The 26,013-nt window shown below is 38.3% G+C and overlaps 1 protein-coding gene across 4 annotated transcripts in view; it reads right to left on the bottom strand.

The window, feature by feature from the left end:
• VPS13B (vacuolar protein sorting 13 homolog B) overlaps positions 1 to 26,013 on the bottom strand; it is a 673,385-nt gene that overhangs the window by 60,411 nt on the left and 586,961 nt on the right. For all 4 annotated transcript variants that reach the window (XM_054590316.1, XM_054590313.1, XM_054590314.1 and 1 more), the window contains exons 43-44: positions 23,146 to 23,307; positions 4,520 to 4,675 (exon numbers count right to left, since the gene is read on the bottom strand). In XM_054590316.1, the coding sequence (XP_054446291.1) occupies positions 4,520 to 4,675; positions 23,146 to 23,307 (318 nt within the window). The remainder of the gene's footprint in view (positions 1 to 4,519; positions 4,676 to 23,145; positions 23,308 to 26,013) is intronic.

Here is a 26,013-nt window from a genome sequence, read left to right as displayed (position 1 = left end):
AAAGGGATAAAGGAAGAGAGGGAGGGAGAGAGGGAATGACAAAGAGGTGGAAAGAGAGAGAGAGGGGGAGAGGCCACAATGCATTGACTAGAAAGGTTTTTCATGACATCAGTACAGGAAGCAGTTTTGTTTAAAGTTGGCATAGTGGGCTGCTGAACCTTCCAATATTACCCAGGTTCAGCATAAATGACACTCATTTGCTTTGTGCTAGGTTAAATAAGTTGCTATTCCTGTGCTCCGCTTTCCACTATCTGGCTAAGGTTTTAAAATGGCCCTAATGTACCGCTCAATCTCATTTGACTACAAGAAATGCTAATACTCAAAATGTGGATTAAGTGTGCACGTGCTCTCCATGACAGTAGGGATGTAAAATGGGCTTCCCCAGTTCCTTAGTCAGCCAGTGACTCTTCCTTTTAAAAGGTAAATGCCACGTAAGGGCTGCTATGCGGCCATTATTGCTCTCCAAATAGTTCTTCCTGTTCGGCTAGGTTCTGCCTTTTTTTTTTTTAAAGGATTATTTACTATAAATAGGGTAGAAGCAGACGAAAGTGTGAGAAGCACTCCCCAAAGAAAATCATTATCAACATTCAATGGTACAAAAGACATTTGGAAAAATTCTCAATTGTGATTTGGCACAAGGTGTCTTAAAATACATATATTTGACATTAACAAAGAAAATGATTAAAAGAATTCCTTAAATTTGTAATGTATGAAAATTATTTTTGGCCTTGGCTGGTGTGGCTCAGTGGATTGAGTGCTGGCCTGTGGACAGAAAGGTCCCTGGTTTGGTTCCCAGTCAGGGCACATGCCTGGGTTGCAGGCCAGGTCCCCAGCTGGGGGTATGTGAGAAGCAACTGATCAATATCTTTCGCATATTAATGTTTCTCTCCTTCTCCTTCTCCTTCTTTTCCTCTCTCTCTAAAAATAAATAAAATATTTTTTTAAAAGAATTATTTTTGTTAACTCTTGATTGAACCCCTCTTTATATTAAGATTTTAAAAAATGCTAATGGTTTGAAAAACAAAGAAAATCAGCACAAGTTTAGGGACAAATATATATTTAGTTTTATTTAAAAAATTAATGTAGCCCTAATAAGAATCTGGTAAGACAAAACAATTAATTTTGGTTAAAGAATAAAATATAACTTTTTAGTTTGGGAATATGTATCAACTACCAGAAAAACATTTATACCCTTTGTTCAGGCAATTAAATTTTATAGTGAATTATATGAAGGAGAGGCTCAGAAACTTGGACATCTCTTTATATACAAAGATATTTATTAAGGATCTATTATAGTGACAAATGAGAAATTATCTAAAAACCCAACGCCAAGAGAATGTCTAAGTGGGTGTCAATGCATCAATTGATAAATTATTATGCAACCACTAAAAGGCAAGTTTTAGGAATTTTGGATAACATGAGAAGATGAGCATTATATAATCTTAAGTGGAAAAAAAAAAAAACAAGCTGCAAAATCATTACAATCAGATCTCAAGTTGTTTAAAAACATCTGCATAGAAAAAAAGAAAAAAATCACCAAAGTAATAATAGTATTTCTCTTTGGGTGGTAGAATTATGGCTAATTTTTATTTTCTCCCTTAGACTTTCCTGTGTTTTCAGAAATATCTTGTAACAGTTAATGTGAAAATAACAAGAGTAAACTAGTATTTATTGGGTGCTTTCTTTTACAGAAGGAATATAAACCATGACAAGATTAAGAAGTTTGCCACCCTGGCCCTTCAGGCTCAGCTGTTTAGAGCGCTGCCTGGGAACTGAAAGGCTGCATTTGATTCCCTGGCCAGGCCCATATGGGGAGGCAACCAATCAATGTTTCTCTCTTACATCGATATTTCTCTCTCTCTCTTCCCCTCTCTCTCTAAAAAGCAATGAAAAAATGTCTTTGGGCAATGATAAAAAGGAACTTGCCTATGATCGTATAGGTATTAAGTGCTAGTTCTGGGAAATCTTTTACAATTAAAAAAAAAGATAAGTTACATTTATGAGAATTTTCTTAAAATGTATTTTTCATGGCCAACTTTTTTTGACTTATAGTATACTACTGCAATGTGTCATATCTGCTCGGGAACGTTATATATATTAATTTATCCCTGCAACTTAGTATCATTTCTCAAAAATATGTAATATCCATGAAAGAATGAGGCACTATTATAGTAAAACAAGTACAACTGGTGCACCTCCTGCTTAGGCATATTTCATTATTGTCATTGTCATGAAAGTGTATTGGGTTATAACAGCACACGTTGTAAGCACTGTACATGTACAAACTCATTTAATCCTCGCACTCGCTTCTTGAGGAAGGCGCATTGATTATCCCTCTCTCATGCATGAGGGGAGGGATGCGCAAAGGTTAAATTACTTACTGAGGATCACACAGCTGGCGAGGGCAGACAGCCAACATCACACACTGTGAAAACCATTTCTTCACAGAAGACCCTGCCATCCCGCTAATTGGTAAATGGTCTAGCAATCACATGCAAGAGCAGAACGAACTGGGGAGGCTTAGGCCAGAGCTGTGGTAGTCACAGTGTGGCCCTGGGACCAGCTGCGTCACCTGAGAACTTTTTAGAAATACAAATGATCGCGTCACACCCAAGACCTACTGAAGAGGGAGTGCGACCCAGAAACCCACGTTTTAACAAGCTGTCCAGAGGACTGTGATACAGTCTCAACTCTGAGAACCGCCAGCCTAGAGAGAAGGAAACTAAGGGGAAACATTCTAGCTTCCCTTATATTTTTGAAGGGCTCTAACACAGGGGTCCTTACAACTAGTTGTTGTGTGATTGTTCTGCCCACCTCACACGTTCTGAGGGATGGTAAAAACTGGCTGAATGATGTTCATTTTGACTCAAAATTAGGAAAAAACCTTCATTGATAGCTGGCAGTAACCCGCAACGGAAGGGTGCTGTGTGAGGGAATGAACCTCTCATAATCTGGAGTATTCAAACACATGCCAAATGACCATGTCCCAGGCACGCTGATGGATGAGAAGCTGAGCACGGCATTCTTAGAAGACCATGAGCGGCCGAACCAGAAAACAGTCCGCGTTAATTAGGTAGATATTTGCTGAGAGTTCTGAGGGCAGGTGGGAGTCCATGACACTTCTTGCTCTTAGGACTTTCCAGCTCAAAGCACACACTGGTGAGGCTGGTCCCCTCACTGTCTACTTGAAATGCCTTCCCGTAATCCGAATCCTAGGGGTTTTCCAAAGCCCGGCTCAAATCATATCCTCTTAGTGAAACCTTTAAACTTCTTTTACACTATTAGTTGCATATGTTGTTAGGTTAATATGAATTTGTAATTTAAGGGCAAAGATGTTGTCATACTTAGGGTCCTTCATTTTACCCAGTTCCACTGTAGCCAATCAGGTGGCTGGGAAGACTGTTCCGTGCTCTGTTTCCGAGACTCCTCCGTTAGAGCTCTCACGTCGCTTCTGCTGCCCACAAGAATGAGAACATGCTGTCCAGTTCCCTGGTTAGGCGCGGACCATGGACATACGTGGAGTGGGCCCTCCTGCTCACCTTGCCAGCGGCTCCCTACTTACCCCTGGCATCGGGCAATGGAGTGGCCCCTGCTGCTCAGTACGGAGGCCCCCCTCTTCCTTTTCCAGGGACTGAACGCTATTCTATCATGTCCTCAGTTCACAGGGGCTCTGGATAGACTCTTACAATCTAGATGCAGATGTATATGTTAAAACTCTTATGACAAATCCAGTTATTATGTGTGCAGTGAAGCCAGTTTTCAGGTTTTAATACTTCCTTTTTTTCTTTCTACTCTTGTCATGTGCTCCGTGCTTGAAAAACATCTTTTAAAAACCACATTTTCACATCTTAAGAACACAAAAAAAGTGTCAGATACTTTTTTCCCCTTTGCAGTCTTAGAACTTCAAAAACAGCCAAAAGGAAGTTTTATAAAATACGTAAAAATATGTGCTGAGAGCTGAGGTTTTATATGCCAAGAGTCAGACTGCAGTGAAGTTTTACTGCAGCGAGCGCTGACTCCCGGGGAGGGCAGGCCTGCTGGGGACCCAGGCCCGCGCTGCCACGGGATGGCCGGGCGGCGCTCCCCGCAGAGGATTCCTCCACGCAGGAGAACCGACTCCTGGTCTCCACTGGTGGGTCGTCCAGAGTCCTCCGCACCCTTTGCTTCTTTTCCTTCTCAACAAAGGCCTTTTGGCCATTTCACAGCTCATTAGCACCTCTACCAGAAGGTAGGTGGTGACAGGGAGAAGAGGTGAAACTAAAATCAGTAAATTTTACTGCTCGTTAGCAGCTCTTGTAAAAGACGGGGACAAGGGGTCTGAAGCCATCGCCATCATCCTCAGGATCATCGAGGAGCCCTTCTTAAGTGCTCAGGTGCATGGCTGTGCTACATATGACTGTGTAACGAGGCACGCCGCTGTGATTCTTTTTATTGTTCTTTGCATATCTTTACGTTTCCCTTCCATTATGTACATCAAACAATTAGGAACTGGCTGGATCGTGGACACAGAGGAGCTTACCTGCTTTTGCACTCCGCTGAGCTGCTGGACCTTGATGATGAGAGAAGCAGTCCGACCCTTGTACTGAATAGTTCTAATGAAAGTCCCGGCATGGTCCACACTGAAGGGCTCTGACCAGCGCCAATTGCCCCAGCCTTCTATGCAGATGTGTAACAGCTGGAGGGAAAAACAATCATCGTCATAATGCCAAAAGTGCCAACAAAAATCTCGTCCTAAAATGAACGTCTCCGTGCTGGAAAACCTTCGTATTTGTAATATTTAGCATCTGTTTTCTTTCTAACCTGCATTATTCATCCACTTCCAGCTTATTCAACCAGGCTAAGAATAGCAAATATGCCACAGAAAGTCAATGTGGTTTTCCAGATCACATTTTAAACCTTCTTAAAAATAATTGTCCTATCAAATGGTAAAAGGCCTGTTGAACATTTGAGAAAAGACCATTTCATTCATCTGGAGGACAAAAAGGTTGAAATGTGAGATCAAAGAACCTTGGTCTTGGCTGATAGTTCATGCCTCCTTATGGGTAGACAGTAATTAAAGCTAAATTTGGTTTGTGGCGTTATTTTTGACCCAAATTGCCTTTCTTTATTTTTTTTATTTTGATAAAAAACAAAACAACAATTTGATGATACAGTTCATTTAATATACTCTCCTTATGAGATCATATTCATCAAATCAGAAACACTTTTGACATTTTGAATATATAGAAAATATCTTTGTTCTATTTTTTCTAGTATGTATTTAATGTAACTTTCACCAATTAAGACTCCAGATTCAGATTCAGATTTATTCATATAGAATTGCCACTTTTGGTAATATCTGGATTTCTTTGATGGTCATCAAATATTTTTCATTTTGACTCCTACCCACAAAATGCACTCAGAAAATCAGTTAACTGAGCAAGTATTCCAAAACAACATAATAATTACTATTTCTTTAGGATACATGTTTATATGAAAATAAACAATGTTTTGTATGATTACTAAGTATAAGGAAATAAAACTGACATTTTAGGAAAAACATTTACATGATACATAAACTTAATATTTTCTTTCCTATCACATATAAATTTTTAAAAGATCTAACCAAAGGCTAATTGCATGAAACATTTTCTCAATTAACAGAATAAATAAAACCTTGAAAACATTCTGTAGGAGCTATCATGCTTGGTCCTTAAAATAAATACATTAAGGATTTGCATGGGACTTGCCATAACAATAAAAGTCTTTTGATAAAAAAGATTATTTTTCAGTTTTAGCTTTAGGAGGGGCCTTCGTAAAGTACTTAAAAAGTTTCCCAAGGTCATTGGTCATCACAATACAATTTTCAAAAATTCTTACCTGAGAATACGTCTATTGATTTGACAGAGCGAGAGAAGGGGGCAGAGGAGAGAGGGAGAGATCAATGTGAGAGAAACAGCCATTGGTTGCCTCCAGTAAGCACCGTGACCAGGGATCAAACCCACAACCTTCTGGTGCATAGGACGACACTCTGACTAACTGAGCCACTTGGCCAGGGCACATTATGATTTTTGGTGGAGAATTAAGGGAGAGGTTTTTCTGGTTTATTTTTATGTATCTTAATAAAATATTTTTTTAAAACCTACTACAGCCAGTTCTTTCTCCACACAACTGCCAGTCATCAGAAGGCTACCTACCATTCAGATAGCTTCTAAAAAGGGCAGGCTAACAGTGAAAAACAAAACAACCCCCAAAAACATTCTGGACAGCAAATAACCTTTAGGGAAAATTTGGTCTTACATACACTCTAACATAAAAGTACCAAAGGATCTTTGATGTTTAAATATTAGTTACGGAAAAAAAAAAGAAAAACAATAGTGGTGTTTGGAACCATTTCAGTTTTTATAGCAGCAATGGGGAATAAAGCTCCAGCACACAGAGAACTAAAGAAACAAGAAAGTTATTTTCTTTGGAGAGACTAGTAGCTGGAAATGACAAAAAAATAAGGCAAGGTACATAAGGTCAAGCTCAGCTATATTTTTTTTTTGAAAATTTCATAGCTTCTAAAGAAATTTTAATGAACACCACATAATTTTAATTGAGCAATATTCACATTTGCATATGAGCTCACTTTTAGGTAGCGGCTCACTCTCTGCGTACACAGCTCTTAATGACTGGATGTCACTGAGGAATAGGCTGTCAGATTTCACTTGGCAGCTATTTGTTCCCAAAATGTTGGCACAGATATTTTCTTTGAGTTACAAAAATTCAGATACATTTGGATTTAGTTCACACAGAAAAGTTAAGTAGGAGAAAAACATAACACTTCTCCCCACATGCATCACCAGCAGAATATTTGTAGTATCTGGTCTACTATTAAAATGCATCTAAATATCATTGGCAATTAGATGTATATAATTTATTAGGACAGCAACGACATTCCTAAGAGAGCAAATCTACAAGAAGGAATTCAGGAGGCCTGCTTTCTTTAGTCTTCTTTCCTATGGTGTGATTGATTTTGGGTGCTAGGCAGATACCCATGGATATCAAGTGAGAAGAAACTTTAAAATCAGGCATAAAAATTTGAAATGTGTGTGAGACTACTTGATCCTAATGAGATGTCCTCCTATGATTTATCCACACATTTCTGGTTATTCAGGTACTATAAGGAAAGCAGTATGCTAGGCACTATGGAGGAAATAAGAAGGAAGGGCTCAAGAAGCTTAAGATCTTATAGGGAAAATAAGGCATGTGCAAATAACTAGTAAGAGACATTACAGAGGTACAAAATGAGACAGGCGTCTAGAGAAGGGAGGGCTTCTGGGCTGATGTGATGAGAAGATTTCAGCTAGCAGAGATGACTGCCCATTTCGGGGCCAAAGGGACAGTCTGGCGGGCGAACGTCAGAAGGCATGCTTGGGGTAAAGTCGGTAGCCTCGACTGGTCGGAGGAAAGGGAGCATGAGAAGAGGGGTGAGGAGACAGGTCAGGCAGACAGGCCTAGCTTGTGGCCAGCACTGATTTACTACGTCAAGGGACTGGTGCCTTTGTCAGGAGTTAAGCGGGCAGCCACTAAGGCCTTCTGTATCGGTGAGCCGTGTGTTGAACAAATTGTAAGAGTGGATGAGGAGGCAGGAGGACAACTGCGATCGTCTGGGTACACGGCAATGGGGGCCGGAAACAGGGGGGAGAGAGAGCAGGGGGCTCAGCCAAAATCACTATCCCTTTTGCCTGCAGCCCAAGGGATCTTTGTTTTCTTATCAATTTGGGAATTTTCTTCCCTCTCTTTTCTATTAAATTCCCCTTACTGACTTACTTCCCCTACCATCTTTTCAATTCAGGCTGTTCATTCTCTTTGGCCTACTTAGTTAGAGTCTAATATTTTCCATTGGGGAAAAAAAAATCAAATAGGAACTACTGTTGTTTGAACTTTTCAATGGAAACTGAAACTAAGCAATAGGGACCAGGTTGTACAGTGACCACACTCATTGGAAGGTCCCAAGGGCCTCCATTTTCATTTTTCCCAGCAGACCCTGGCCCCGGCCCCCGCCCCGCCCCCATTGCCGTGCTGGCAAGGAGTTTTGCAGTTTTTCCACTGAAGACCTCAGATGGGTGTATATACAGCTTTCCACTCATCTTTTTTTTTCAATACAAAATAAAACTTAAAACTGAATTACTGATCAGGGGACTGGGGACTGGCTCTCAGGACCACCCACAGTCATGTCCAAAGGGAGAATTCCTGTATTGATAGATTACAGAGGAAAGAAAAACAAGATAAAATCTACAAAATCTAAGAAAACAGGGTGTACACCAAGAAAAAAAGAAAGAGGATAGTTAAAAAGAATTTAAAAATTATATCTTAACTATAAATGAATGAATTAGATACTTTTCTGTGACCTTTATTTCATTATTTATTTTTAAATTTCTCAGGGTTATTTCTAGCTAATAATTAAAAATTAAAAATTTGTCTTCAGATTCATTTGTTTTTTTTTGCATTTTATAAGCATGTACTATATAGCAATATGTAATGTCCTAAAAAGAAACTGAAAATCTAAAGAACTTCAAAACTTTTCCCAATCCATTGTACTTTTTGTAGAAATTGTAGAAGTTCTAAAAAAATTAACATGTAATCCAGAAAAAATGAACTATTGAATATGTACGTATTTTAATGCTTATTATATAAATATGTATTTTAATATATATTAAAGCATAGGTACCATATTTATTTTTTAAACTTTGAAACTTCTTACTATATCCCAAGAACTTAGTGCATTGTATTGAACAAATAAATGAATTAGGAAATATAACCCAAAGTAGATGTTCAAACATTTTAGTGGTGACATTTGCATATAATATCATGAAATGAATATCACATAAAAATATTTAGAAGAGATTCCTACTCAGAATGGCCTTTAACAGGAGATTGCTTTACATGGATAATGATATTAGTTTAAACTAAAAAATCAAGGTAATCCCTCTGATCCATAATTCAGATATTGCAATATTTAGATTAAAGCATAAAGTAGACCCCAAATGATATACTAGATGAGCATTATGAGTGAAAATTAAGTTAAAATATATATTTTTTTGTCTATCTAAAATAACATCTGGAAAGCTACATAGCACATTGCACAGGTTAAAGTTAGACTGCTTGTTTGAAATGCATAAGTAAAGCTGACTGTTTACGTCACACCAACAAATTCACATAAAAAGAAAGTGAATTACATTGTTCATTATTGCTTTTCAAGGCAGCTGAACGTTAGGGGTATTTAGAGTACTGGAAATGATACTAAGAACTAGATAGAAAAATTTCTAGATAATGGCTAATGTTTGGTGTCACCCTGATTCAGTACTGGAACTCTTAGGACCCAATATATTGTTTTACATTTATAGAACACAATCTCACACCTAAAAGAATAATACAGTGAAAATAAATAAAATTGAATTATTTTCTAATGGACCACCTGAGCTGTTCTGATGCGTCCTATTTTGGGAGAAAAAGCAGAAAGAGAAAGAGAGCTTTCCAAATCAGTCTTCAGGAGGCGATGTAATGGAGGCTGCACTGCCACAATGTGTCAGGTTGTCTACAAAGAAGTGGTTGTAGGTTCTCCCTCAAGACTGTCTGAATTCAACAAAGGCCACAAATACTGTGCAATCAGCTTAAAAGAGCCTCTTACAAAAGGGGGAAACCTAGCACACTCACAAAATGTTGATTAGAATGAAAACTGTAGCTAGAGAGTAATCCAAATTAGACTGTATCACAAATCTTATTTTCAGATACTCATTGATTCATCAATTCTACATGGAAATTTATCCTAACATAATGTAACTATGGACCTGTGCAAGGATGCAACTAGATATATATTTATTCCAGCATTCTTTTAATAATGAAAATTTGGCATTGATGAGAAATTGATCAAATATAGTAAAATTAGTGTTAGGCACCATTTATTAGACACACACTCTGTGCCAAGCACTAGGTGCTTTTAATAGATTTTATTTATTTCTTTAAAAAATTTTTTTATTGTTCAATTACAGTTGTTCCATTATTTCTTAAAACAATCTTATAAGGTAGGTACTCTTGTTTAACTTTACAGATGAAAAACCAGATTGTGAGACAGGAAGGTTGAGTGACCTGCCCAAGACCTCAGTGTTGGGGAGGGCGAGGTATTAGCTCGCTCAGAGCAGAGCCTCTATTTGTGACCACACATCTAGTGTAGATTTCTCTCAAGCCACTGGGGAAAAAAAAAATCACAGCATAAAAAATGTTAACAATATTTGTTATCAATAGATTAACAGGAAAAGAGAACATCCCATTTTTGTAAAATGAGCAAAAAGTATATATGCCCATTCTTAAGAGAGAAGATGGCTAGAATATGCCAGAACGTTGACAGCATTATCTTGTGTTGGGGTTATGTGTTTTAAATTTCCTTTTTGTGTGTGTGCTTTTATGTGATTTCCAAATTTCATATTATAAATATGTATTATTTTGCAATCAGATAAAATTAATGCTATTAAAATGAAAACTGTCTAATAGGAAGCATATAGAGGCTGCATTTCCAGTAAACATGTATATTTCTATTTTAAAAACTCAGCTTCCTGTATGAGGAAGCCTATGTGACCAGTGGGTGTCATGGCTTTCCTGGCTGCAGCGTGGGCACTTTGCCAAGAGTGGGACACGCTCCTCAGTTTGTCTCCGGAGCCTCCAGAGCCCCTCACACAGGGTCTGACTTGCTGTATCACTCATTTACATGGTTCTTGGAGCAGTTTAATGTAATTCTTTGAGTTTCTTCCCTATGGCAATAGCTTGTTTTCCAGTTTAGCAAAAATTTTCAGGATCTATCTCTATTAAATGTTTACCATAAGCCAACTAACAGTACTGCACATGGTGAATATAAAGAGATGAATGAGGTACATTACTTGCACTGAAAATTCTCACAATATAGTGAAAGAAACAGATATTTAACAAGAAAAGTTATACCGCAAAATTTTATGAGAGGAAGGCAAAAAATGTTGTAGGACTCGAGAGGTTATTCTGCTTGGGGAAGTTAAAAGATTGACCAGAGGCGTATTTTAGTGACCCAGAGAAATAATATGAAATAAGACACATTGAAACAGAGCATAAAATATACCAGGCTGTTATTTCAGGCTGTTATTTCTGATAAACAAAAGCAGGCAACAGCCTAACTTGGAGTGATTCTTTCTATACAAACTCCCTGACTGAAGCCTCACAGACACTGAAACAAAGCAACTGACAGTTGCAGGCTCTACACTACCTCCCTGGTCTATGCCTATTGAAAGACTGCAACTCCAGGAAGCAACAGATTCTAGCAGCGCCCCATTCCACTTTGTATTTAAGTGGTGATTGCAAGATGAAGATAAAGAGTCAGGAAAAACACACAACAAAAATAGTAGCTGTGAAGGAAGGAAATTGTAGTTTTTCAGGAATTTTGCCAATTCAGGGTATCAGAGAAGCATGGAAGAATGTGGGAGAAGCTTTCACCTCTGTACGGTTGAGAAACATGAGGAAATGCCAGCTAGAAAATGGGAAGTGCAACAGGATTTGACTGTATCACCCTGCCCTGTAGCTGGAGACATGAAAATAAAAATCTCATCATTCCTCAACTGATACATTATAACCACGGGTTATCCATTTCATGTAATCATTAATAAACAGCAAATGTAATAAAAAACAAAATGAAAAAAAGCCAGAGACCTATGAAAATATATTGTAAAGCAAAGAGAATATCACCGCCCATCCCCCATCCCCCCCAGAAAAGTAAAGAAGAGATGAGTTCATGTAAGCGCCCTGTTGCAGAACTGGAGGAAAAAACACCAGGAAAGTCTTTGGTTTTCACTAAAGTATGCAAAATTACGTGATTTCTATAAAACTGTAGAAAACTATTGAGAGGAAAGGACAATCTGGTATGAGTGGGAAACAGCCTGAGTTAAAAAAAAAAACAAAACCTAAATGATATAAAAAAAGAATTAGATAAGAGATAGATGCAAGGAAACTAAAGATGCAGTCACAGAATAACAACCTGCTGTGCACTGATGGAAGTAGAGCAAGTGTGGATAACTACTAAGAAAAAACCTTGAAAACCTTTACAATTATACAGAGCAAAAAGACAAAGAGATGAAGAAATATAAGAGAAAGTGTCACAGGTATGAGAGACAACATACACCTAATTAATCTAAAAAAAGAAATAATGCTATTAATATAAGTGTTCATAGCTTTAGAACAGTTCACATGTCATTTCATTACACAGTTTATGATAAATCATTTGAATTGCTATGGGTAAAGAGAACGTCAAATGTCACACATTTCTAGCAAACAGTACAGCTCAATCAATGTTTTAATGTATCTATAACCAAGTCATAGAATGTTTTTCAAAATGATAAATACTTGTTCTTTTGCAAATGATTATAAATAGAAATCCATTTTTCACTCTTCAGGCCTGTTCTTCAGGTCTGTTCACTCTCTGACTGGAATTTACATACTTAGAGAAACATAAATTTAAAAAGAAACAAGAGTAGGGTGAATAGTAATGTTACTTTTGATTTATACATTATCTATAAAACAATGGAATGCTTAATGGATATTTGCTAAAAATCATCAAAATCTAAACTATTTGAATTAGAAAAAATAATTTTCATGACAAGAAGTTTTTGCAAAAAGATTTAATGAGCCAATTCATGTACTAAGATATAAAATTTTATGCATAACTTTTTTGGAATCTATCAATTATGAAATCAGATATAAATGTATACAGTAAAAAGGTGTGAAATGATATGCAGGCTTATTTTAAAGAAATGATTTCATATGACACATCTATTGTTTTCATGTTTCTAAAGGGTGCGGACATATAGTCAAATGACACGTGACTGAAAAAATATGAACCGTGATACTAATAGATCCCGTATGTCCAGAATTGTGTGACAGTCTTTGAGAGTATTCACCTTGACACACTACAAAGGGCTGAAAAGCGAAAATTCAGAGAAATTAGACATGTGAACGTGTGTGTACAGAAAAGGTGTGTGCATCTGTAAAATATGACATAATTCACATTTTCTGTTTAAATAATAAAATAAATAAAAACTTTAATTGCTTAATTGAGTTGCACTATCAGGCTGGAGATTTTGGTGCTGCACAGACACTTTCTTGACAGAATGAGAGTCAACGGGCGTCATGCTCTTGGTTGGACCCAGCTCTTCAGTGGAAGAGTATGAGGGTGTTTAATAGAAATAATAAAGAGTAATTTAGATGAGCTGAGAAACGGAACCCAATAAGATAACAACCTGGAGATACTGCTTAAGTCATTTAGATTTGGTGGCATATTTTGAGTTTGTGAGCCCAACTGTCAGGTTTTGTTTGAAAATCAATTCTGACAAAATACAAATATAAATAATAGACACCCAGCCAAAGTGGAAATAAAACTTTCTTTTAAATGTTCCTCAAATGTAACATTAATCATTTAGCAAAATTTAGGTTAATGTAAGTTAGAACACGCCATCACGTGTCCTAAGAAGAGATTAAGTAGTTTTGTGCAATCTTTATTTTTAGTCCTCATGGCAATTTGGACAATTTTAATTGTTATCCCTACATTTTATTTAGCAAAAAAAGAAATCAACAGATGGATATAAAAGAAATCCAAAATTTTTATTTATTTTCATTTAACTAAACTGCCTTGCCATACTAAAAAAACATTTTTATAAAGGTTAAATAAAGTATTTCATGGCAACCGCTGCTTCTTAGTGCCTGTACAACAAGAAACATGAGCCAGCCAAAGCTGTGCAAGTTGGTTTTCTTTCCCAGTAAGGGAATGTGGTATCTAAGACCTTGTCCTAACTCATTTTATCCCCAAGTGTAAGTCAAGCAAGTCAAATATGAACTAATGCCTGAAGGGAAGTCCCAGACTCCAAAAGTATGGATTATTTCACATTTATCTTAAAATCTGTTCTCAGAGTTCTTAAAATTCACTAACTTTGGCAAGTTGGGAATTATCATGAGAAATGAAATAATTTCATAACTATGAAGTCATCCAACATTCCACGCATCTGACACTCATTGGGCTTGGCCATGTCTTGGGCATTATTCTGACCTTTAGATAATAAGCTCTTCAATATCCTGTTCAGCATGGAAATAATTAAAATGTGCCACAGTATAATAGGTATGCCATCGTCTTTAACAGGGTTAATGCTTTTATTACACAGACTTGTGGTGGTAATAGGTTATGATTAAGGACAATCACATTATGTACGCTGAAATCTTTATAACATTCTTGATCAGTATTTCCCATTACTTAAAAATGGCAAAATACCACGCTTTAATGGTCCAGCTGCACTCCCCTTCTCCCAGCACTCTGTATTAAAATTCACATTTAAAATTAGTTTCATGAAGGACCTTTATGTTTAGACATCAAGAATTCACATTAGCAGAGCACTGGCTTGTGAAAAGCCTTTGAGTGTCTTGTAAAAAGCTTAAGGAATCTTCAGTACACTTTTCTCCAAAGCTCTATTTCAATATCTACAATTTATTGCCAGTGGGGGACAGAGAGACCATTAGCAGCGCCGGCAGTCACTCCTCGGGGTGCCTCACGGCTGAAACGACCCCCAGGCATCCCTTTTCGTGTGAGCTTGGGGAAAACTCGAGGCATCAGGCCTGAGACTGGATAAAGTGCCCTATCACAATCCTATCTTTGCCATTTCTTACAACAGAGTGTACAAATCTTAACGAGGTCATATTGCAGAACATTTTTACAAAGAAACTTTGAAATATTCAGGAAAAATGACCTCAATTCCATACTTATCCCATTTAAATAAAGTAAACGTATTCCCCAACAGATAATGAATAAATTCCAAACATGCTCTTTCCACTACATACTTAATGACCCAAACTATTAGGGACCATTTACTTCTACTGGCAACTTCATAAGGTATTATAAGCTTCCTCAGAAAATATAAGTTCCCTGGACTCGCTTATGAAACTGAAAATATTTTGAGAGGGAAAGGGGAAGGAACTGAATCTACTGTTTTTGCTGTTTCATTACTGCTTAAAACTGAAATAAAAATGCAGTTGATGGTCGATGAACGGTAGGTCTCAGGTAATCAAATGGAGTCAGTATTTACAGAATATTTTGGATTAAAATCCTTGCCAGATGGTCCCAAGAAGTGTTTACCTCACTGTTGATTTTAGCTATATTAATGTCAGCAACAATAAGAAGCTTGTTACTGCCACTGGGGAGCAAAGGCATACAGCCCTTCCTCCCTAAATGGAACTGCTAGCTGCAGACAGCCATGTCCTACACAGCAATGAGGGTGAGACTGTAGGTTTCTGGAAATCGATTTCTATGACAAGAGAAAGAGACAATATATGGAAAATTTAACTTGAAATGATGTTTTCTTAAAAATTACAACTTTGGTAGCTGTATGATTCACTTCCAATTTATAATAATAAATAAGAATTTTTTACCCTAGCCCAGTAGTTTAGTGGATTAGAGGGTCGTTCTCATACACCAAGGTTGCGGGTTCAATCCCCAGTCAGGGCACATACATGAATCAACCAATAGCCCTGGCTGGTGTGGCTGAGCACTGGTCTGTGGACCAAAGGGTTACTGGTTCGATTCCCTGTCAGGGTACATGCCTGGGTTGCAGGCCAGGTCCCCAGTAGGGGGCATTCAAGAGGCAACCACACAATGATGTTTCTCTTTCTCTCTCCTTCCCTTCCCTTCTCTAAAAATAATAAAATAAAATCTTAAGAACCAACCAATAAATGCGTAAGCATATTTTTCCTCTCTCTCCCTAAAAATCAATACATTGAAAAAACATTTTTTTTTAAAAAAGAATTTTTCATAGTTAAATGCAAGTGGGAAGAGTTAGACATGCATGTGGACCTGAAAGTAGGTCTCATCTGAAGTATACTGCTAACCCCCTCCCATAGCGCTGTGCTGTATTATCACAGTTTACATTAGAGGCCACAGGGAGGCCTACGGGATGGTGGTGGGGAGACCAGGGGCCACTCTCAGGTACCAGTCCAGTGGCACTGACAGCATACTGAAGCACGCATTTTGGGATGAAAGGACCTCTTTTCGTGTCTCTGCAGAGTATACACAAAAACATCTAACACGATGCAAAAAATACTGTTTACAATTTTCACACTGCTGAAGTAATTAAGATTTTTAGTCTATGTAAGAAATGTCAGGAATGTTATGAGAAATCTCAGCATTTATATATTCAGTGAACATTTATTGAATGCTTAATTAGGAGCAAGATGCAGGATTAGATATTGTGGAAAATCACTTTTTAAAGCCTCCTTCTCTTTTGTCTTTCATCTTTCAGTGAAACTTACTACAACTTCACCTATATTCACACTCATCTTTCTCTCTCCAATCCCAAAGTCGGAGGCTTTTGTGGTGTGGTGCACATGGTGACAATTTCTCTCTGCAACTCTCATCAAAAGGTCCCGTCTAGTTCCTTACCCTTTGGATCCGGCTTAACCTTGAGACCTGCTCTGCCGACTAGAATGCGGCAGAAGCGATCCTGTGCGACCCTGAGCTGGGTGCCAGGGGCTTGCAGCTCTGCGCAGGCTCCCCTGGCTGGCCCAGCCCGCTGAGGCCATAGCAGGAGAACCAAGGACACCTGGGCCAGCGGCCTGTCAGCTACCATGCACGTAGGTAAAGCTGTCTTGGACCACCCACCCAGCCCCAGCTGACCGCAGCCTCAGGAAGCCTCAGGACCGAGCCCAACGGAAAGCAGCAGACGAGCTTCCTGAATGCCCTAGATTCCTGACCAACAGACTCATAGACTAATAATTTTTTTTTAAGCCACTAAGTTTTGGGGTGGTTTGTTAAGCAGCAACAGATATGTGGTATAAACTTCTTCCCATCCAGGGTCAATCCTTCTGGGACCTATGTTCCTTCCTCAGCTTCCCTTCTAACATCTTGTGCCATTAATCATTCTTCCTCTAGTCTATGCCTTATCAACCGCTGCCAGTTTAGACTGAAAGACACAATGACAATACAAAATGTGAAAAGGCATTTGGACCTTCAAAATCCTAAGGACAGAAATCAGACTCAGAAAACAATGACATGGGAAGAAAGGGTACTTTTTAGGGAAAGGATGGATGACTCAGAGCCTTGAGCCAGGAGTCTGAAGCCATGAGCCAGGGGTAATTTCCCCCAAGCAGAAGTATGAACAATTACTAACCAGAAACTTCCAACCTTAAGCTGGCTGGATTTCAGAATCTCTACTCCTACACGTCTCCCAGTTTCTCCTTTTATGAATGGGAGTGTCTACAGTAGTTATCCCCTGCCTGTTCCACCACTGTGCAATGCCCTATATCAAGAGGTAACTAATAAAGCCCTCTTAGCACCCTTTTCTAGGCATTCTTATCTCTATGCACAACTACACAGGCACTGACAGCCAAATTTTTCCCTTTAGGCTATACTATTCCTTTGAGCTCACATCTATGTTTCTTTCTCTCCCTTCCTCTCTCTCTAAAATCAATAAACACGTCCTTGGGTGAGGATTAACCATTTTTTTTTAAAGATTAAAAAAAGATACACTGGACTGGGGCAAAGCTCTAAAAGAATAATTGAGAAAAACTACTGTAATAGTTCATACGAGGAGAGATAAAGATAACCATTTGTAACATGTTATTAGACTTGCCACTGACTTCTCATCAGCATATAAATTTTTTCAGGATGATTAATTTAACCTCTGAGTTAGTAATTTATGCCCCTTATTTTAAAAAATTGAGAAGTATATAAAGATGTAATAAAGTGGAAGAATATTACCCTAACCCACCAGAGGCAACCACTGGAAATATTTTCACTTATCTCCTTCCAGTATTTTTCTATGCCTTTCTTCTTATAGTTAAGATCACACTGTAAACATTGAACTTTTATTCTGCTTTTCTGACTGATATAGTATGGTATAGCTTTCTCTTTCTATGTAAAACTGTAACAGTTCCATGATAGTTAATATTATAGATATGCCAGGTTCTATTTAACTTTCCTTAAAAGTGAATATTTTGGTTTTTAATTTTTTGATACTGTAATTGTGATAAACATTTTTATGTGTAAATCTTTGTTTTAATTTGAATTACTTCTTGAGAGTAGGCTGGGATCATTTTAATAGCTCTGATGCCTCTTATCAAATTGCTTTCTAGAAAGGAAGTATAATTCCATTTCATCTTCAGTGCGAAAGAATGTTTTCTCATTTGCCTTTTCTAAACAAACTTTAACATGCATGCTATGGGCAATACAACAGAAGTGGCAAACACTTGAAAAAATGTATTGGTTTGAACAGTTTTGCCAACACAGGATATTTCCTCCCTTTCCTAATCTGCTTTTAAGTGTTCTAAATTGTGACTATGGCAACAAGGAATGTCTGTCTCTAGATATCTGAGTACACATGCTTACATAAGTGAATAAAGAGTGGTAACTGAATAAGAAATTATAATCTAGTTAGTGAAAATTTCCAGCTGTAATTACCATAAGATAGGTCGATAACACTCAAACTCAGTTATTTTCTCTTTAGATAAGAGGAAAATGATCAGATCTCACTTTTAAATATTTTTACATACAAAAAGAGACTGAAGAATTTTTTCTCTATACATGCCCAGAGTGAAAAAAATAAAAATGTTTCATTGTTCTGTGGTGAATACAGCTTCATTGTATGTGTTATATATAAATCTATTACAGGTCATTTCTCAGTTTCTGAAACATTTTACCAAGTTTTCAAGTGAGAGGAATACCATTTAGATCAGAGTGATAACAATTTAGTATCAAACCTTCAGTCTGTTGAATTTTGTCAACTGAGAGGCCTTAAGGCAGGGCTTGGCAAACGGTGATGCGTGGGCCAAATTTGGTGCACTGCTTATTTGTGTGCAGCCTGTGAACTAAGAATGGCTTTCACATTTTTAAGTGGTTGAAAAAAAAATCAAAAGAATATTTCGTGATGTGTAAAAATTATTGAAGTTCAAATTTTACTGTCTATAAATAAAGTTTTATTGGAACCAACCATGCTCGTTCGTTAGGGCTGCTTTGTGCAGAGCTGAGTAGCTGCAGCACAGACCACAAGGCCCTGAAAACGACAGGGAAAACATCTGCGAACCTCTGAATTAAAGAAATGTATGATTTATATTTTCTTCCCTAAATCTGATTACTTTAATGAATGCTTCCCAGATGCTCTGCTGCTCTTCAAAACTAATTCTTACCTTGTTATATTTTGCATTTTTAATATATATCTGCCATTTTTCATGATCTCATGAAACTTTCCATTGTATCCATCCTGGAGCAATATTTTATTATTTTCTTCTTTTTTTAAAATTAAATTTTATTTTTTCCCATCACTATTTATTCCCCCCATACCCTCTTCCACATCCACTGCCCCCCCCCAATATTTTATTATTTTCTTTAGCTCTGTCTAGAACTTGATGATTTGATTATGAAAATTAAGTCACTGAGATTTGGAACTCTGCAATTCTAAAAAAATGCATTGTGCATGTGCTCAGGGTAAAAGCAAACGTAATTCCTTACATACAAGGTGAAGGCATTCATTCCTATTCCAAGCAGTTTAATTAGCCAACCGTGCTCTCAGAAAAGGATGTTAACTTAACAGACTAGACACCAATCCTACTAATTGATGGAAGTTATCATTATATTCAGTTTGGCTAAATTAAACAAAGCTTCCCTTGACTCTGAGCTGCACACACTGCCCATATCCTGGGAAAAGATTCCATAAACCTACACTTCTAGTCCTTAGATTAAACTTTATAGAATGTGAAGCGCTTCTTTGAAGACCGATCCCTTGCTGGTTATTGTTCTTACACAACCTGATCTGAAGTCTACTGAACTGGGATATTTACGGGCCCTTTGTGGTGGCATATATGACTGTGCAGCTGAATATGTTCAATTATTCCCTAGGAAATAGTTTGTTCTTCCTTTGTTTATTTAGGCAAGCAACTGTTGCGGGCTCTCCAGCATTTTAAGTGATTCTGCCTCAGAGCATGTGTTAGAAACTATAAGGAGAGTTTATAACTTTTCATTTCTGAAAGGCTTTTCAGCTCGGGATTTCTGGAATTGGTTGTGTCCATGTTTCTTCCCATCCTGTTGGGACTTACTGTTGTTAGCAACCTCCTGTGTGGTTCTAAGATATGCTGACCTCTTTGAAACCTTTCCAGGTGTCATTGCCACTTTCTTGATCTCTGCAATCTAAGCTGCATTGTTTAGTGGAGTTAAGTCCCATGAACTTTAGAAATCCTCCCTGAGACTATGAATTGACTAACACCCAAGGTAGCATAAACACGCAGACACAAATGTTCCTAAAACCAAGCCTGCTGGGCAGTGCAGGATGTGACTTGGAGTCTGGCAAGGGGAGCAGTTTGCTCACTTGTGGATCGATGACTACCTCCAGGTGCAGTGTGAAGCTGAGTGGCTAGTTTTTCTGATCTTCAGATGTAACCTCTCATTAGAACACAGCAGAATTTGTGATTATGGATGTAAGGAATTCCATGAAGACCCCCTGGGCCCATCAAGACCTGTGGCTTCAGAGGGTCCTAATTCCTTCAGCACATGTAGCTGTAGTAAAGAGACACCATTCCCCCGCCCCTAAATCTGACCTAAGTTTAGCTTAAGATTATAATGAACATAGCTCATCTGAAAATCTGTGTTCAGAGAGGATGCAGCTACAAATTACAAAGGAAAAAAGTTCAGCAGACACCTTCCTTTTGTCTCTAGTTTGTCATTAAAAGTTCTTATTGCCTTTGGTAATACAGATAAGGCTTTGTAAGGGTTCATACTTGGACTAACAATCCAATTAGTCTAACTTTAACTGTGGAGTATTATACTGGTGATTTCAAAGCCCTTCTCTGAAAGCCTCACAGCTTGGCTATACTAAGAGACAAATCATGCTGCCAAAACCTAGGAGAATTTGACAACGTTTTGAAAATAACACTATATTGAGAATCTAAACACATGGGATGCCAACTCTACCACTATCTTAGCTTAATATTTCTACTTGTCTCCTTGTTTAAAAAATACGCCTAACAAGTAATACAAACCACACAGGGATATTGTGAAAACAAAACTAGTAATAAATATAAAAAGACCTTGAAAAAATGCAAGAGTGTTAATATGAAAGGCGTAGTGGTGGCAAGTCATCCATTCTTCTTTCCTGCTGATCTCTTTCACACCCAGGAACTCTGTGTTCATGACACGAAGCCCACTTTCCTCCACACCCCCGAGCCAGCTGTTCTTAACGACCACCCTTCCCATGCTGGCTCCAGTGTCCAGGGGATCTTAAGGGTCGGTAAGGGCTAACTATGGTAGTCTGTACATCGTAAATGACCATGAGGGCAAGTGAACGTCCTCTGCTTCGCTTTCCGTCAGCTGAAGTCTGCAGCTTGTGTGGGAACAGAGGAAGAGGCCACAGGTACAGTCAGTGTACGACAGTCCGCACTGAAGCCTCTCAGAGGGTTCTTTCCCGCCACTACTAGTTCACTGCTAGGGTTGCAAGCACCATGGAAACCTTTCAAGAATCTGAAAGGCTACATACAACGAGTGTTAACCCAGGTTGTCTCTGGGTGGTTGGAATTATAGGTGGTCATTTTTTAATTTGGTCTATATACCTTGTATATTCTTACTTTTGCAATTAATAAGAAACAAATACCAAAATAAACCTTAATTTTGAAATGAAAAGCACCCTTTAAGTATGTTACAAGATGCAAACAACCAAACGACTTAAAAATTCTTGGCTCTGGCTGGGTTGCTCGGTTGGCTAGAGCATCATCCCAATACTCCAAGGTTGTAGTTTCGACCTCTGGTCAGGGCACATGCAAGAATCAATGAAGAAATGCCTAAATAAGTGGAACAACAAACTGATGTCTGTCTGTCTCTCTTGTTTCCTTCCTCTCTCTCTCTCTCCCTAAAATCAATAAAAATAAAAAGAAACTCTCTAACATGGAAATTCCTCAAGAGAAAAATGTGAAAATAAGGGCCTGTCATTCACTCTAAAATTATGAGTGCACTATTATAACAATGAAAAATATTTGTAAGAACTTTTACTGAAGAGGATTTCTGTAGTTTCAATGTCCTGTCAAATTAACTGGAATTAGATAAATAGTATACTTAAATGAGAATTGTACTATATCTACTTTTCCAAATTTTATACCAATAGTGTGGCTATATAATGAAAAGGCAAGGAAGAAATCAGAATCTAGCTACCAGGAAAAAAAAAGGAGGTGGAAACCTGAGGGTATAGTATATTCTGAAGCTGGTCTATAGAAGCTTTCCCCAGATGGGAAAACTTTTTCTCTAATTTAATGACTTTCTTTTAATCATAAGCAGACAGTAGTTTCCTTATTACGCTGAGTTTTAGAAATACATTATTCTTGAGAATTCTTCCTAGGATTTCTTTTACTTATTTAAGACCACATCTTTGTATTTAATTCATCCTCATATTGTCCCTGTGGGGCATATCCCTCTAATTATTCCCATCTAATGTGACAGGAAAAATGGGATTATACTACTTGGAAGACAGACATCCTCTGGTATGTCTTTTCTCAGTGCTCCCTCGGACATATTTTGTCATTATGCCTCCTTTGCCACAGATCGTGAGCCATCCCTTGGAGGGCAAGGACTATCTAGGACTATCTTTGAATTCCCAGTGCCTAGCACATGCTCGGTGCACAGTAAAAATCTGAGTAAACAAATGAATAATATCCAACACATAATGCCAACAGTTTATCAAGAACTGTTACAGTGCCTTACACATATTTATTTAATCCTCATAACCCTATGAGATAGGTACCGTTAGCATCCCCGTTTGACATATGAGAAAGCTGAAGGGTGGAAAGTAAAGCGAGGTGACACAGAGTCAGGGTCCAAGCCTACATATGTTGGCCCTAGAGTTCAACCTGGTGACCGCCACCCCACGCTGCCTCCGCAGCAGCCACGCTGACAGGAGACGGCTCCTCTCCCCGAGAAGCCCGGGGCACTGTGCTCCTCACTCTCAATGTTTCTCGTGTCTCCGTCAGATGTAGCTACACCATGTGGTTCCTTGGGAGACTTAGAAAGGGAAGTAACTGGACACAGGCACACAAATGCAGAATACATGAATCCCCAACCTAACAATTGATGTGTTTGTAAGGCTGTTTCTCGAATACCTGTGAGGATTTGTGAGAGCGCCAGCTGTACTGGTGACGGTGGAGACTCGCCAGCAGAATATTTTCATCAGTATCCACCTGGCCAAACCGCAGTGTCTCCTGTGTGTCATTACAGATCACAAAATGGCTGAAGACCAACTCCTCTACCTCGGGGCATTTGTTCTGAAAGAAAAAGAATACGAAAGCCAACGTGCATCAGATTAATTGCAAGATGTTTGGCAGCTGTCTGCCCAGTGGCGATTGTTACAACACAGAAACACTAAAAGATCTGCTGTCATTAGCTCTTGTATACAAAGTATTCTATACTTCCAGGGTAAGTACAAAAAATACCTTAAAGAGATCTTAAATGTTCCAAAAATATGTTTTGATTTATACTTCTGCAAAATAAATCATAGAAACAGAAGAGTAAAAGAACAATGAGATCCCTCAAACTTTTAACATTTTAAAATGAATTAGCATCCTACAAAGAATGCCTTACTGGGGTAGCACACGTTTTTGAGCAGAGTACTGGAGGCTAGAATTACCATGTTCCTGGCCTTCTAAACTCAACAATCAAGACCAATTACAAAGCCACAGTTTGTACCCTACAGAAAATAAGGATCTTTTAGGTAATACATCCCCAGATCCCTTAAGGGGGAGGGAGTGTGCGCGCGTAAATGTGCTCAGGGAGAGATGTAAATAAAACCATGACTCTCCCTCTATTGTTAAGAGGCTGAACACACAAAACAGATCTACTCCAGAGTCAGGGTAAGCCAAGTTGCAGTTTTAAAGAGAAATAATGTTAGCAGAAAAACAGGTGTTACTGTCTGTTTCAGCTAATAGTCTTCCATCAGCTAATGTCTTCCATTAACCTATCAAAGCTTAACAAATTAGTAATATGGTTCAATGTTGATACCTCCTTTTCAACTTGCTGGTGTCTCCACTGGGTGCTGTTATATCAAAACACTGGCAAAGTGATGGAGAATTTCTGTTCTTACTCTTTTATCACTCTGGTTAGGCTGTAGTTTCATAAACAATAAATATACTCTTGGTAAAATAACAAAAATAGCTAAATAAATGATTAACTTGACAATGCAAGAAAAAAAAAATCTAAACTAGCCAATCAACTTGCAGACAATGGGCGGTACTATGCTTCTCCAGTTAGCCTCTATTTCCTGGCCGTGGATATAAATAATGTCACAAAGCCACTCTCCGTCGTTTGCCATTTTCCTGATGAGAGGGAGAGTAAAGGGGATACATCATTCACGAGCACAGTTACTTAAGTGATTATGAGACCTGAAGCCAAGGAGTCTATGGGTAAATGTACTTGAATCCAGCCTGGACCAGGACCGGACTCAGCACCTTATCTCGGGGAGTAGATTCCATTCCTAATCATCCAAAAGCCCCCAAAGTGGGTGGGCAGTGCTCTGTGGCTGCTTGGGTGTAGAACCCCTGAAACATCTTTCTTCCAGTTGTCTCTGAGGACCTCTAAGCCCCCTGCTCTATCATCCATCTCTTCCCACCAAACCTCTGTCCTTACAGACCAGAAGCCTGCTGGAGAACCACGCTAATCACGAGGAGTCTCTGGCTAAGACAGACCAGACTCATTATAACCAACAATTTACCTGCTGTGTACCATAATACTCTGCTGTGGCTTTTAATCATGAGCTGTGATTTCAACACCTGACTGCCTGCAGGTTTGAGCTGTCCCGGCCCCTGCCGCACCTTCAGCTACTCTCCATTTGCGCACGGCACCCCAGCTCCGCCGGCGCTGTTCAGTCCCTCCCTGTCAGTTCCTCCAACATGGCGAACTCCTTCTGACCTCAGTGCCTTTCCTCTGCTTATGTATCTTTTCATCCTTGCTTGACAAACCTTCCACTCAGCCTTCAGGTTCCTGCTTTCAGGCTACCTCCTCGGAACAGCCTTCTGGGATCCTTTCTCAGGTCAGATTAGGCGCCCTTATTTTATACTCACATAATACTCTATAGTTCTTTGCAGAATTTATGCCTATTGGAACTAAGTAATTATGTGGATAATTTCAGGTTCCATATTGTCTCTATCACATGCTGTGTAAGAGCAGCAACCAGGTCTGTGTTGTTTATAAATTTACCTCCAATACTCAGCATAATGCCTGATACATAAATACTCAATAAAAACTTAGGAAACAAATACATATGTATAATTTTAAAATGGTAAATGTAATAAATGTTCAGACTAGAAAAATTAGAAAATAAAGAAAGTATGGATTGTTGTTGTTGTTTTTTTTTGGAAAGTCTCTAATTTCATACTCAGAGCTAACTTTTATGAACATTTTGGTGAATTTTCTTCCGGCAATTTTACTCCTCTGAGTGTCCTGCCTGTTCCTGTTCTGGTCTATCCTATCCAATCCTACCTTACATATCTTACATAAAAGTTTATAATCAAATGGGAGACACAGTGTGTAATTAGTTTTGATGAGTTTTCCATTTAGCATTATATAATCAACACAAACTGCTCTCCTTGTAAACATTTTTCTCTCCTTTAGGTCCAAGAGTACAAACATGAAGAAGGGGATATGATTTCAAACTCCCACTTAGATAGACCCCCGAGATTGAAATTCCGTTTTCATAATGATCTGGGATCACTGTGCTGGTAATACAGAGGTTAAGTTACCAGATGGGGCTTGAGTAGAAAAAAAAATTCTATTACTTTCCTCATCTCTAAAAACTGACCTTTAATAAATGATGAGGGTTTTAGGAAAAAATGTAAATGAAAGAACACAAGGGGGCTGTTTACATTTTTCTAAAGAATACTCCAAGTCCTTAGGGAACTGTTTCTCTACTGCTCCTTCATCTGTGCAGTTCATTATGACTGTGACAAGTTTAAGCATTTCTTGGACTGTTTTAAATT

This window comes from Pteronotus mesoamericanus, unplaced genomic scaffold (genome assembly GCF_021234165.1).
Source record: "Pteronotus mesoamericanus isolate MK-2021 breed Mesoamerican mustached bat unplaced genomic scaffold, CSHL_Meso_final scaffold_174, whole genome shotgun sequence".
In the NCBI taxonomy this organism is placed as follows: Eukaryota; Metazoa; Chordata; class Mammalia; order Chiroptera; family Mormoopidae; genus Pteronotus; species Pteronotus mesoamericanus.
Note: the sequence above shows the minus strand (reverse complement) of the source record. Positions and strands in the feature narration are given on the sequence as shown.